General features: G+C 44.0%; 2 protein-coding genes across 2 annotated transcripts in view; both read right to left on the bottom strand.

Moving 5' to 3' along the window:
* LOC124788083 (cyclin-dependent kinase 14) overlaps nucleotides 1-12,213 on the bottom strand; it is a 709,064-nt gene that overhangs the window by 266,944 nt on the left and 429,907 nt on the right. The gene's annotated exons all lie outside the window — the stretch shown is intronic.
* Nucleotides 5,819-12,213, bottom strand: part of LOC124788746 (histone H2A.Z-specific chaperone CHZ1-like) — a 101,979-nt gene continuing 95,584 nt past the window's right edge. The window contains exon 4 of the mRNA XM_047256028.1: nucleotides 5,819-5,874. Within this exon, the coding sequence (XP_047111984.1) occupies nucleotides 5,819-5,874 (56 nt within the window). The remainder of the gene's footprint in view (nucleotides 5,875-12,213) is intronic.

Genomic DNA, 12,213 nt, shown 5'->3' with positions numbered 1-12,213 from the left:
ATAATGAAGATGACAACAACACAACATTCAGTCCCCGCACAACGAAAATCACCGATCCTGCCGGGAATCGCAACCGAGGCCACTGCAGGGCAATCAGACGCGTTGCCCACTCAGCTTATGGGGCAGATACTAAACAGTTATCACTTGCTACTCACGTGATCACATAGCAATAGATGATAGCTGAGAAAAAGATCGTAAAAACGATTTGGGTACATTGGATAAAGCCCCAAAAAAAAGCACAATCGTAATATTCTAATTTTCTCCCTTCCCTTTAATACGCAAAATGAGAGCCTTCAACACGGAAGCGAAATTCTTTTTATGCTCCTATTAGTTATTTCCTCTATGCATTGCAGGTTTATCAAAACTTTCACATGTTTACGTCATCTTGGTCTTCCTGTGTCTCGGTACAAATATTTGTTACGCCACATAAAAATGTTCAAACATAAAGACAACTACGAGCAGGCCCAGAAGAATTCGTATTTTCAATAAGTGATCCGAGAAGAAACGCTTAGAGGTTATACATAAAAGCACATCGAACATAGACATCGCTAGAAATTTCATAATGGAAATGATACACTTATTTTTAAGAGAAATAAATATTTTCAACAAGAATAAAAAAAATTAAAAGTATCGTGAAGATTGAAGGCAACACCTCACGGGAATCCCAGGTCACAAATCCCCCAGAACATCATGACCTACAAGCCGAATGGGAAAAGAAATACTGGAAGACCTCGAAAAAGATGAAAATGTTTTTGTTTGTGAGTTCGGAATAGGCAACAGCCTAATCTTTGGAAGTATTATTATTATTATTATTATTATTATTATTATTATCCCGTAAATGATGAGCGATGTCGTTTCTTTGATAAGGTCAAGATTTATTGCTTCATCATGGTTGGTTCAAATGGCTCTGAGAACTATGGGACTTAACATCTGTGGTCATCAGTCCCCTAGAACTTAGAACTACTTAAACCTAACTAACCTAAGGACATCACACACATCCATGCCCGAGGCAGGATTCGAACCTGCGACCGTAGCAGTCGCGCGGTTCCGGACTCAGCGCCTAGAACCGCTAGACCACCGCGGCCGGCGCTTCATCACGTTCAGGCTCTCAAAACGTTGCTACCGGTGGAGCATTAGACCCAATATTCCAGAAAAATACAACTAACTTCAAATTGCATCTTTGTCGTTATATGACTTCTCGATACATACATTTTTGCGCGTCATGTAAGTGATTGTAGCCCAGAAAGGATGAACATCTCGTTGACACCGGTTTCATCAGAGAAGGAGATCTAGCTCATTTCAATGAGGACACAGAAGTAAACTCAATCTTATTCCTCCAAGAGGAAGTAACCCAGCATTTCCCGAAGTAATGAAGAAAAACGGGGACAACGTAAATCAGAATGGTCGGACGGTGGTTTGAATCCAATATCTCGGTCACAGTACACCCTACACTGTGAGTCTGCAGGCGCACTCAGCCACACAGTAAGAAACTAAAAATCGTTAGCAATAATGGCTCTTACAGAATACTAACCACTACGCGCCTGGAGCCACAAATTTCAAATAATGTACGTAGATTTATCTGCGTTGCTCACTTTCTGAACAAAAATCCTAATAAACACATTGCTCAAATCTATTAGCAATGTTTTCTGTTCAGGTGTTCAGAAGACTGCATACTACTTGGCACAAAGAGATATAATTAACAGTGAGCAGACGCGGTTTATTCGTACAGCTACGGCCCTTGCTCTGTCCGTAGCCCCGCTCACGTGATACCGCCCCGTCCCCCCACACAGAGTCTATACTGGCGCGCGGGGAGGGGGGGGGGGGGTCGTTAATAGTTAAGAATTTGAAACAACAAAACACTGCACACAGTACTGAGTTGTATTTATAGAACTAGATACAGCAAATCACTGGCAACATTATATATTTTTAAACGTTTGAAGCAGTGGTCGTCAAGAGCCAATACTGATTTTGTGGGGGTGGCACTTCTGGCTGCATATGTACTGATCTCATTATTAATTGATAACCTACGTCAACCAGTATGTGTTGTGAGCCCAAAATATGCTAGCTACAGAAAGGGCGCGATAAGTTGGTCACCCGGCCTCCAGGTACTCATCGTTTAAAATTTGCCACCATTTCGAGCATTTCGTGTCGACTGTTCTCTACTTCAGATTGCTACCACCCTCAGCAACTTCAAAGTTATGACACTGTAACTGTTTTGACTGCCGTTTTTCTTCCGCTTGTTGTGTTGTCTTACAACATAACACCATATTCCTTGACACAAGTAAGTACCATACCTGAACATGACTGCCTTTGTAATGCGCATTCACGAGTCCATGTTACTTACGAGTCAAAATTTATACAACAGCAGCTGATTGGTGCGAGTCGCGCACGCCTGAGATGTCAACAGTAGAAGACACGAAGAAAAACATTCCCCCTCTCACGTCCTTAACTCCGCAGTGGCTGCGCTCCTTACCCCTCTGCCGCTAAAGTAAGCGATCCACTTTACCTAGCTCATGGCCGAATTCACCAACTCCGTAAAAATTAAGTACATCATAAAATATTGCTGTCTCTAAGAATTTTTGTTTGTTACTGAACAGCAAAAGTACACTCTTACATTATTTGACGTTTTTGGATTCGACTGTTAGTTGCTAGATGCAAATTATTGTAAAATACGGCTTAAAACAGCGGGTCCATGAATGTTTCAGTTTGACGGCCAATGGATTGAAATTCAGTTTTGTTAAACCACGTACCACGTATTGTAATTTGTTACTAGAGTTTTATTTTCACTCTCAGTTCCACTACGATGGGTTATGAATTGCACTGCGCATCAGAAATGAAGGATCACTTTTTACGAACCCCGTAATTCCCACCCACTGCGACGCTCAAGTTTGGAATTTGGATCAAAAGTGCGTACAACCTTCCTCTATAATGGTACAAAAGCGTGGCGCCCTGCGACGCCCCTCTCGAGTTTGGCGACGCTTCAAACAGCAAGGAATCGACATATGCGAGAAAATGGCCACAAGGCCATGTAACGTGTAACGTGGGTTAATTGTGTCACACTCGCACCAGATCTCACCAAAACTCTGCCCAATGCCACCGTGGACGTGTCACACGTGGTCTTTACATCCCGTCTTACCCGCCCCTTTCCCTGGGGCTTTGATTCCCACACACTTCGCAGTCGAAAAAGACAGTTTGCAGCGCAGTGAAGACCAGGAGCCAGCCGGGGTGGCCGAGCGGTTCTAGGCGCTACAGTCTGGAACCGCGCGACCGCTACGGTCGTAGGTTCGAATCCTGCCTCGGGCATGGATGTGTGTGGTGTCCTTAGGTTAGTTAGGTTTAAGTTGTTCTAAGTTCTAGGGGACTGATGACCTCAGCTGTTAAGTCCCATAGTGCTCAGAGCCATTTGAACCATTTTTTGAAGAACAGGAAGACGTTTGTGACAAACTTTGACCCTGCTGACACCCTCCGACGTATAAACCCTTCTCTAAGGACACCCGCCCCATTAAACGTGATCTGATCGCTTTGGAGCACAGCACGACAGCAATTTTTGCTCTCGTGTACAGGTTGGAACCACTAGGGACCGTTAAAAATCATTCGACAAAATTTTAACGTGATACTAAGTAGATAAGGGTGCTTATCCTTAGTCAGCACTCGTATTTTGTGTCTTCCAGTGGCGTGACTCATGGGGGGGGGGGGGGGGGGGGGATGCGACACTGACACATGTCTGAGAACAAAATGGCAAAGGGTCCTTCTACGACCCCCCCCCCCCCCCCCCTCAGTTCGCTAAAATCTTCGAGGCACCTGTCCACGTTTACTGTGAATTTTAAAAATGTACCTGTAGAGACAGAACCCATAACGAAAGCCTCTGCGCTTGCAGACCGGCAACCCCTCCAACACTCTTGATTCCAGATGGCCTACTATTAGGGGCAAGAGCAGCAGCGTAGCGCCGGAAGAGCAGCAGCGTAGCCTGCCTACAGGCGCCTGGTACTCTACTCTTGGGTTCTGTCCGTCCAGGCACATCTTTAACGTACTCAACGAAGGTGAGTGTGTAGCACTGAAGGTTTTGCCGAAATGTGACGTCTTAGAAGCACTCTTTGCCGTTTTATTCACGTGTGTCTTAATGTCACACCTTCTCATTACGCCACGCCACGGGAGAACGCGAAATAGGAAGGATGAAAATGCATAAGCACCCTTTGCTGCTTCGGGTCACGTTCAGATTTTATCGAATGGTGTAGAACACACCACAGTGGTTTCAACCTTTACATGAGAGCAAAAACTGCAGTCGTGCCATGCTCTGATGGGGTCAGATTATGTTTAATGGGGTTGCAGCCCCACAATTCCTTAGAAGAAAGTTTGAACGTCCAGCAGCGTCAACAGTGTCAAAGGTTCTCAATAACTTCTTCCTGTTGCTCACTGTACATTTCGACCGCGAAATGGGTGGGAATCGAAGCCACTGGGAAAAGGGTTGTTTTATTAACGCCCTTTACGCCGCCATCCGAGGGTTTTTCGTGCCGATTTTGAGCGGCTGTGTGTTTGGAATATTTTCCTAGACCACTCATAAGAAAACCGCGTTATTTCGACGCTGTATGTCGCGGTTTTAACCTCGATTGCAGCAGCGTCACAAGAAGGAGCGTAATTTGGGTGAGAGAGTCTGTGACTACCTTCAGATCGTGTGAAACGTCTGCCGATACATTGGGGAGAATAGTGGTGAAGTTTGGTGGGAATGTGGCCCCTCACACGTTACATGTACTTCAGAGCTGCGGCCTTTTTTTGGCATGTGTCGACACCTTGCAGTTCGAAGTGTAGTCGAACCGGGGGTGAGTCGCAGGGCGCAACGCCTTTGCACCATTTCAGAGGCAGGTTGTACGCACCTTCGAGCCAAATTTCAAACCTAAGCGTCGCAATGGGTGGGTATCACGTGGTGTACGAGGTTTCAAAAAAGTGATCCTTTAATTCTGTCGCGCACTGCAGTATGAATTTCTACCACAATATTGTTGGCAGAGAGTGTTTCCTTCACATTATTAACAAAGCTCGCCTAATAATCGTTTACTGACATACCCTCGCACCGCACGACGTAGACGGCTCAGTGGAACGACTGGGCAACCAGAACACTGCCAAAGGCTGTCTGTCTTTCGTTAGCCTGAAGGATACTAATAAGTACCTCTAGTCTTTTTGAAGACGGCTGTACAAAAACTGCCGGCTGGTGTGGCCGAGCGGTTCTAGTCACTTCAGTCTGGAAACGCGCGACCGCTACGGTCGCAGGTTCGAATCCTGCTTCGGGCATGGATGTGTGTGATGTCCAGAGGTTAGTTAAGTTTAAGTAGTTCTTAGTTCTGGGGGACTGATGACCTCAGCTGTTAAGTCCCATAGTGCTCAGAGCCATCTGAACAAAAACTACAAGACACGTATCAGTATACAGAGCATGTCTCCAAACTTTTTTTTTAACTCATATTACACATGGGCACTGTTTGCGACTCGGAAACGTTAATATGGGAGGAAAAACACTTCGCGCTATTCACTGCAGTCGCTGCTGCCCGAGAAGGCACGATGGCAGCAGCCCTCATTGGAAGTCTGTTACTCTGGTGGCCTATCTGCAGGCGCAAACTAACTCGAAGCGATGATACGGAATGCAGGATTTGTCTAGACGTTCTGAGACGCCTACCCCCTTAGCGATGCGCTCTACAACTACGCCACGGGGAGTATTACGTATCGAAACTAAGACAGAATCATTATCCGTGAACAATGATTTTTTGGTGTAGTCGATACAGGTAGCGCTGCGCCTGGTAACGACACTACAACGATGCTCCTTGCTATCGAATCATCGCTGGCCACACCAGTGAGGGAAGATCTCCACGCCGCCGTCGGCGGCCTGTTCTGAAATAGGCAGGCACACGGACACGAGAGGTCACTTCTATGCCAGGCTACGTTGCAGTCGACGTCTAGTCCACAGCAAGCAGCGAGAAGAGTACCGTGTCCAGCGACAACAGAGTTAGAGATAACCATTCAGATTCTTCAAGTTAATCTGCCAGTCTTTGCCTATGTATGTGAACTTTGTCTCTGAACAGTGCTTCGAGTTGTATTACTAACACCAATCTATTTCAGCGTAAGTGTTAGACTGCTCCTATCTGTGCACATAAATGTACTGACGTTCTGACCCATTGTCACATCAAAGAAGGTGTATAACAGAAGATAAATGTTTATTTTGACTGTAAATATATTTCAATTCATGTATTTTACGCGTGCAGTAACCATGTTATTTATCAACTGCTTACAACATAATTAATTTGAGACAACCCGTCACAATAATAATTTGTCCTCGCTATGTGAATGGAGCTAACAAGCAAACGGTGATGGGTTGTTTTAGTGCCCTGAGTAAAGTTGATACACTACAACAGCACACGTTAGTGCTTAAATCGGATGAAATAAAATGTTGTAGAAGTTACACATAGATATTACAAGAAAAAAACAATATATATGAAAAAATTGTGAGCACATAATACTGAACAGGGGCCCTACAGTTCACCAATTCTACGGGCTCCGCAAAACGTTAACTGATCCTGATGAGGGTACAATCCCCAATTTTTAAGTACATCGTTCGTCACATTATCTATAGAATAGGACCGAAAAAAAATAAAGATAATCCTGGCAGGGATATAACTCGCCCGTTTCATGCGTGCCAAAAATTGGATTTTTTCCCAAATTAATTAACGTGTCACATGAGCCTCGTAATATGTCTCTTCACAAGACGTAACAGTTTAACGAGACAAGGGATTAATGTTGGCGCGAAAATCAATTTTAAATACATCAGCGGAAGGCGGTAGCCAATGCGGGGGAGCCTGCCATTAATCTGTGGCGCTTAATGATGTGTTTTGATACTGGGACCCCATCCCCGATCGTCTATTTATAACTGGCTGTAATCTAATACTTGGGCTGTCTGCTTGAGGCGTAACCTCGAAGGGTGGAGTGCTGGACGACGACAGATTGGTGGTGAAATAATGAGCGGCGGGGAAGGGAATAAGTAATAAATCTCTTTGCATCCAAAAGGTTATGTACCTGATTTAACACAAAGGGTACAGTTTATTGCAATAGTTTGCAACTGGTGACCGTCGCAAAGCCCATAATTAAACCCGCACGCCAAAGATATACACTGGATCATTCATTACTGTCTCGAAGCGAAGAGATGATGTAGAAGGCAGAACAAGCATTAACACCTAATAAAAAGTAAACTCACCAGATAATGGCACGTTACACAGCCTGCAACAGATGACACTCAATGATTACAGTAAATAAAAAAAAATCAGATGCGGGTGCGAGTTCCCAAGACCTAGTTGTACATCTCTAAGTTTCGTTCTCAGTTAGGAAATTATCGTCGTATCTTCACTTATCTTTCCACATTCGTTCACAGAAGTGGACTACCAACCATGCACTGAACAAGTTTATCTGGAAGATCTCAATTAAACAACAGAATTAAATTTTCGTTCTGATCTCATAATCATTTTCATTCAGTGATTCAACTTCCACGTTTATATTTTCTATGACTTTCGCACGGACTGAACAGTTCTGGGTTCAGACGCGTGTCGAGTTCTACGATGCAAAAATACTTGAATGCAAACGTATTTAAGGATCACATCGGATTATAGCGTCAATATTGACTGAAAATCCAACAGCAAGAGGTAAATCTTATTATTAATACCAACTGCATTCACTTAATCGGGTAGGAGAACTGTCAATTTATCAGCCCATCATGTCAAATGAAATGTACTGAAAAAGTTCTATACCTTAGTCCATAAACGTAAAACAAACAGAATAATGTACAGTCCGTTAATTTTGAAACCTTGCTGTATTACCAACACTATCAAACGTGTGTGTTGAGTTTTTCGACTCCTGCGCAGTGCATCACTGTTTCAGCACACAGATTCACGCGAGGATCTCATGAGGTCAAATACAATTCATTTTCACTGAGTTCAGTATCTTTTTTTTTATACATTTACCGTTCACTCTTATTGCTACACGGTGCCTGATAAATAAAGTTAAATTTCGTACAACTGTCTACAATTATCATGGTTCTCGTACTAGCTATTACTGCCAACTAAACGTCGCATGCTTCATCTGACAAGCACAAGCATCAGATATCATCCAGATTTACATATTTACATCATTTCCGGCATTTTTTTCCTTCAAGAGAAACTCTTAACAAATTGATGCAGTCAGTACACAAGAATTATTACAATGGTTGGTGCCATCCGAATGTGTCTTCAAAAATCCTTCTCCCCTTTCTTCTCAGCACCATAGTATTACATTCAAATTATAATTTTCGTTTCCTCCAGTGCCAAATTCGGCGATTATTACTGAAGACAGTATGAACTTAATACAAATAGGAACAGTTTCTGTTGATGTGCAATCCCGTAAAATGCTTCTATTCGCTCTTGCTTATCTTCAAATGCAATTGTTTCATCACATTACTTTCGAATCTGTTACATAGCATGTAACAATTATCGTTGACATCTTGTGTGCTTTCACTACCAATAGATAAGCAATCTCTTTCTTATGATGTTGTGAAAATACGTGTATCGCTGCTGAAACAGTTCAGTTGAATTCTCGTATAAACATCATTAAAAATTATCTTTAGGAATATGTTGCGAACACTACACTCAAATTGAAACCATTTACTTCACCTGAAAACGAAGATAACGTTAACAGTCTTTACTCTGACAGAAATATTTAATCTAATCTTCAGATTCACAATTTACCAAATCTTACAGTACCCGGTGGTGTAGAACATGAGAAACTTCACATCATGCTGACATGACTTGTATCGGTTTTCGGTTGCAAATTAGTTCCTGACAATAATAGTGTGTAACTTAATAACAATGTGTGCAAAAACTCACCCAAAGAATATAATTCATTCTGGGTTAGCTTTAAAGAATCCGAAAAGGCGGAACATCCTGGAGGAGTGCTACAACTGATGTGTTTTGTTTAACAAAGAGTGCTCTAGCAAAGTGACATCTCCATTCAATCGTGTAAGCAGGTACCAAAACAAAAACACTACAGTTATAGTTTATAACATGTATTATGTTTGTTCCATAAATAAGACGCCCGGATTCAGAAGTGTTTCCATCGGGGACGTTCATGATTAGGACATAAAACGACACCCAGTGATCGACAAGCGCGCCGAAGTCCGGTAAGCGAACGTGTAGCAATGCGGTTTTGTTCGACGAAGCTACGGCTGTCTAATGCTGTGGCATTATGGTAAGTTCAGCGAAACTGGTTGAACAGTGAAGCTTTACCCAGTAATAGTAAAAAAAATCGTATCTAACGTACCTAGCCATGGAGAGAAAGTTTGCTCAGTTTTGACTGATCATATGAAACCACTGTCTGTGACTGATTTTATTAGTAACTGCACTTTACCGAGCGAGGTGACGCAGTGTTCAAAAAAATGTGTGTGAAATCTTATGGGACTTAACTGCTAAGGTCATCAGTCCCTAAGCTTACACACTACTTAACCTAAATTATCCTACGGACAAACACACACACCCATGCCCGAGGGAGGACTCGAACCTCCGCTGGGACCAGCCGCACAGTCCATGACTGTAGTGACGCAGTGGTTAGCACGCTGACCCGCATTCGGGAGAACGACGGTTCAAACCCGTGTATGACCTTCCTGATTTAGGTTTTCGGTGATTTCCCTGAATCCCTTCGGGCAAATGCCGGAATGGTTCCTTTGAAATGACACGGCCGGATTTCTTTCCCATCCTTCCCTAATCTGATGGGACCGATGACCTCGCTGTCTGGCCCCCACCCCCCCCAAACCAACCAACTGCACTGTTTAGCGTAACTGTTATCAGGTGGGGTAACTTAGTTTCAATTGACTCACTTCTGCGCGATCGTCACTGATTGGCTGGCTTTTTATGGCTGTAGATACAGAACGATACATTTTCGACCTATGGCCGTTTGGAAAATTTTACTCGATTCGACAGGCTACCGTGGTCTCCCCTTGTCACTAGGCTGTTCTACTCTATCCAGTAGATGTGATACCTAATGAAAAATCGTTGGTCGAAGTTAGCTCTCATAATAGGGGACTAAATCGAAAAGTTATTGCGTTTTTGCCTTATAGTACAGTGCTTCCTTGCCACGCCGAGAGATGTTTTCCTTTGCCATGGTATTATCATCGACTGTGTCATTCTGTGGCCCATTCCTATAAAGGTGTTGATGTAATAAAGCGGCTGGTGGACGAAACGAAGCGGCAAGGGGCTGTGTATCACGCGACGCACCAGTAACGGCATTATTCTGCTCCGTCTGACTGTATAGTGCGCTTCGGTACGCGCGTGGAGCATTAAGCATTGACATGCATGTTAGTTCAGGTATGTTGTGGGTATTTAGCAGCTGTAGAGTTAATTATGGATGACACAATGTAAACACTACCAGTATTATGTTAAGCTAGTATTACTTTCGGAGCACTTTAATTTATCCACGGTGAGTGAGAAGCAGAAACCGTGGCCCAATATGGAGCTTACCACAGCGTTCCCACTTAGAAGTGGAGGCAATGGTTGGAGCGTGTGGCGTGGGATAAAGACAGAGTATAATGATGGCACTGCTCCCTCCCCCTCTCCGCAGAACGCATCACACACCAGCCTTCTTGTACACTCAACAATCTGATCAAAAGTATCGGGACACCACCATGTAATGCGAAACTGACCACTTGATATCACGGGAGGCGAACCCGCCAGTATAAAACGAGGCGAGGAGCATTGTGTTGTCAGTAGAGAAACCGGAGCTACTGAATGAGTCTGTCCGGAAACATTAGCGATCTCGAACGTGCACATTTCTCTGGCAGTCACGTGGCTACCAAAACCGTCGGGGATATTTCAATCTTTCAATAGCTGCCTAAGACGAGTATTGGCAATGTGATTATGAAGCGGAAACGCGAAGTGGCATCCACAGTTAAAGCAGGGCCAGTCAGTTCTCACGTGCTGACGGACAAGGATCGTCCAAAAATGCGGAGAGTGGTTATAAAAAATCGCATGAACCCAACGGAAGGATGCACTCTTTAGTTCCGGAGTGCTCTTTCTAACCCAGCTAGCAAAACGACTGTGCGTAGGGGACTTAAAAAGAATGGGATACAATGGTTGAGCAGCTTCTCATAAGTCTCACATTTCTGTAGTCAGTGCTAAGTGACGGTTGAGTGGGTGTAAAAAGCGACATCACTGGTCTGTGGATGAGTGGAAACAAGTGGTTTGGAGTGATGAGTCACGCTGTACCCTGTGGCAATCTGATAAAAGGGTTGGCTTTGACGAATGCCTGAACAACGTCACATGCCATCACGCAGTACTGCCAACAGTGAAGTATCGAGGAGGTGGCGCTACGGTGTGAGCGTATTTTTCGTGACTGCGTTGTATTTCCCTTTTTGCTTCTGAGAAAACGCTAAATACGTAAGGATATAAACACATTTTCCAGGATTGTGTACTACATTTAGTACAGGGCTAGATCGCGGACAACTATTGTAATAACATGTCCGTGTACCCTGTTATAAAGCAGAATCTGTGAAGCAATGGTTTACGGACAATAACACTCTCGAAATGATCTGGTCTGCCCAGAGTCCTGATCTGAACCAACGGATCACCACTAGGATGAATCGTAATGTTGACTTCGCTCCAGATCCCAGCGTCCTTCTCTGGTTTCGGCTCTTGCTCTTGAGTAAGAACGGGCTGCCATTCCTCCGTAGACATTCAGAGAACGCACTGAAAGTGTCCCAGCAGATTTCATAAAGGTGAGGGGGGGGGGGGGACACTCCATGTTAATGTCCATCAGCAGGTATGCGGGTACTTTCAATCAGAAGCAAACAAAAACAGTCGACGCTGCTGCTTCATTTCATTTAGCGCCGCTGCATTTCTTTTTGTGAACAGCTTTTTGGCTGCTACACGACACGTAAGGTCAATCATACTAAGGCTTTTTGTATAAATAAATACATGAATCATGCCAAGATAAAAAGCCTGAAAGAGGATTTGGTGCGTGTCATACATGGATCCACTAATCCGATCTTGACGCAAAATTAAAATTTGGCTACGTGTCGAGGATCGACAACACTTGACGTGTAACGCGAGTCAAATGCGCATTTAATTACCGAGCAAGCCGACGCTACTGCTCTTTAACGAAGTCGTGGCGGAAGCTTCGTCGAAAGCAAGCAAGACTGCAACGGCTCGATATCGGCCCTGA

The sequence above is a fragment of the Schistocerca piceifrons genome, chromosome 3 (assembly GCF_021461385.2).
Source record: "Schistocerca piceifrons isolate TAMUIC-IGC-003096 chromosome 3, iqSchPice1.1, whole genome shotgun sequence".
In the NCBI taxonomy this organism is placed as follows: domain Eukaryota; kingdom Metazoa; phylum Arthropoda; class Insecta; order Orthoptera; family Acrididae; genus Schistocerca; species Schistocerca piceifrons.
The sequence above is the reverse complement of the archived record's forward strand: the minus strand, read 5'-3'. Positions and strand labels throughout refer to the sequence as shown.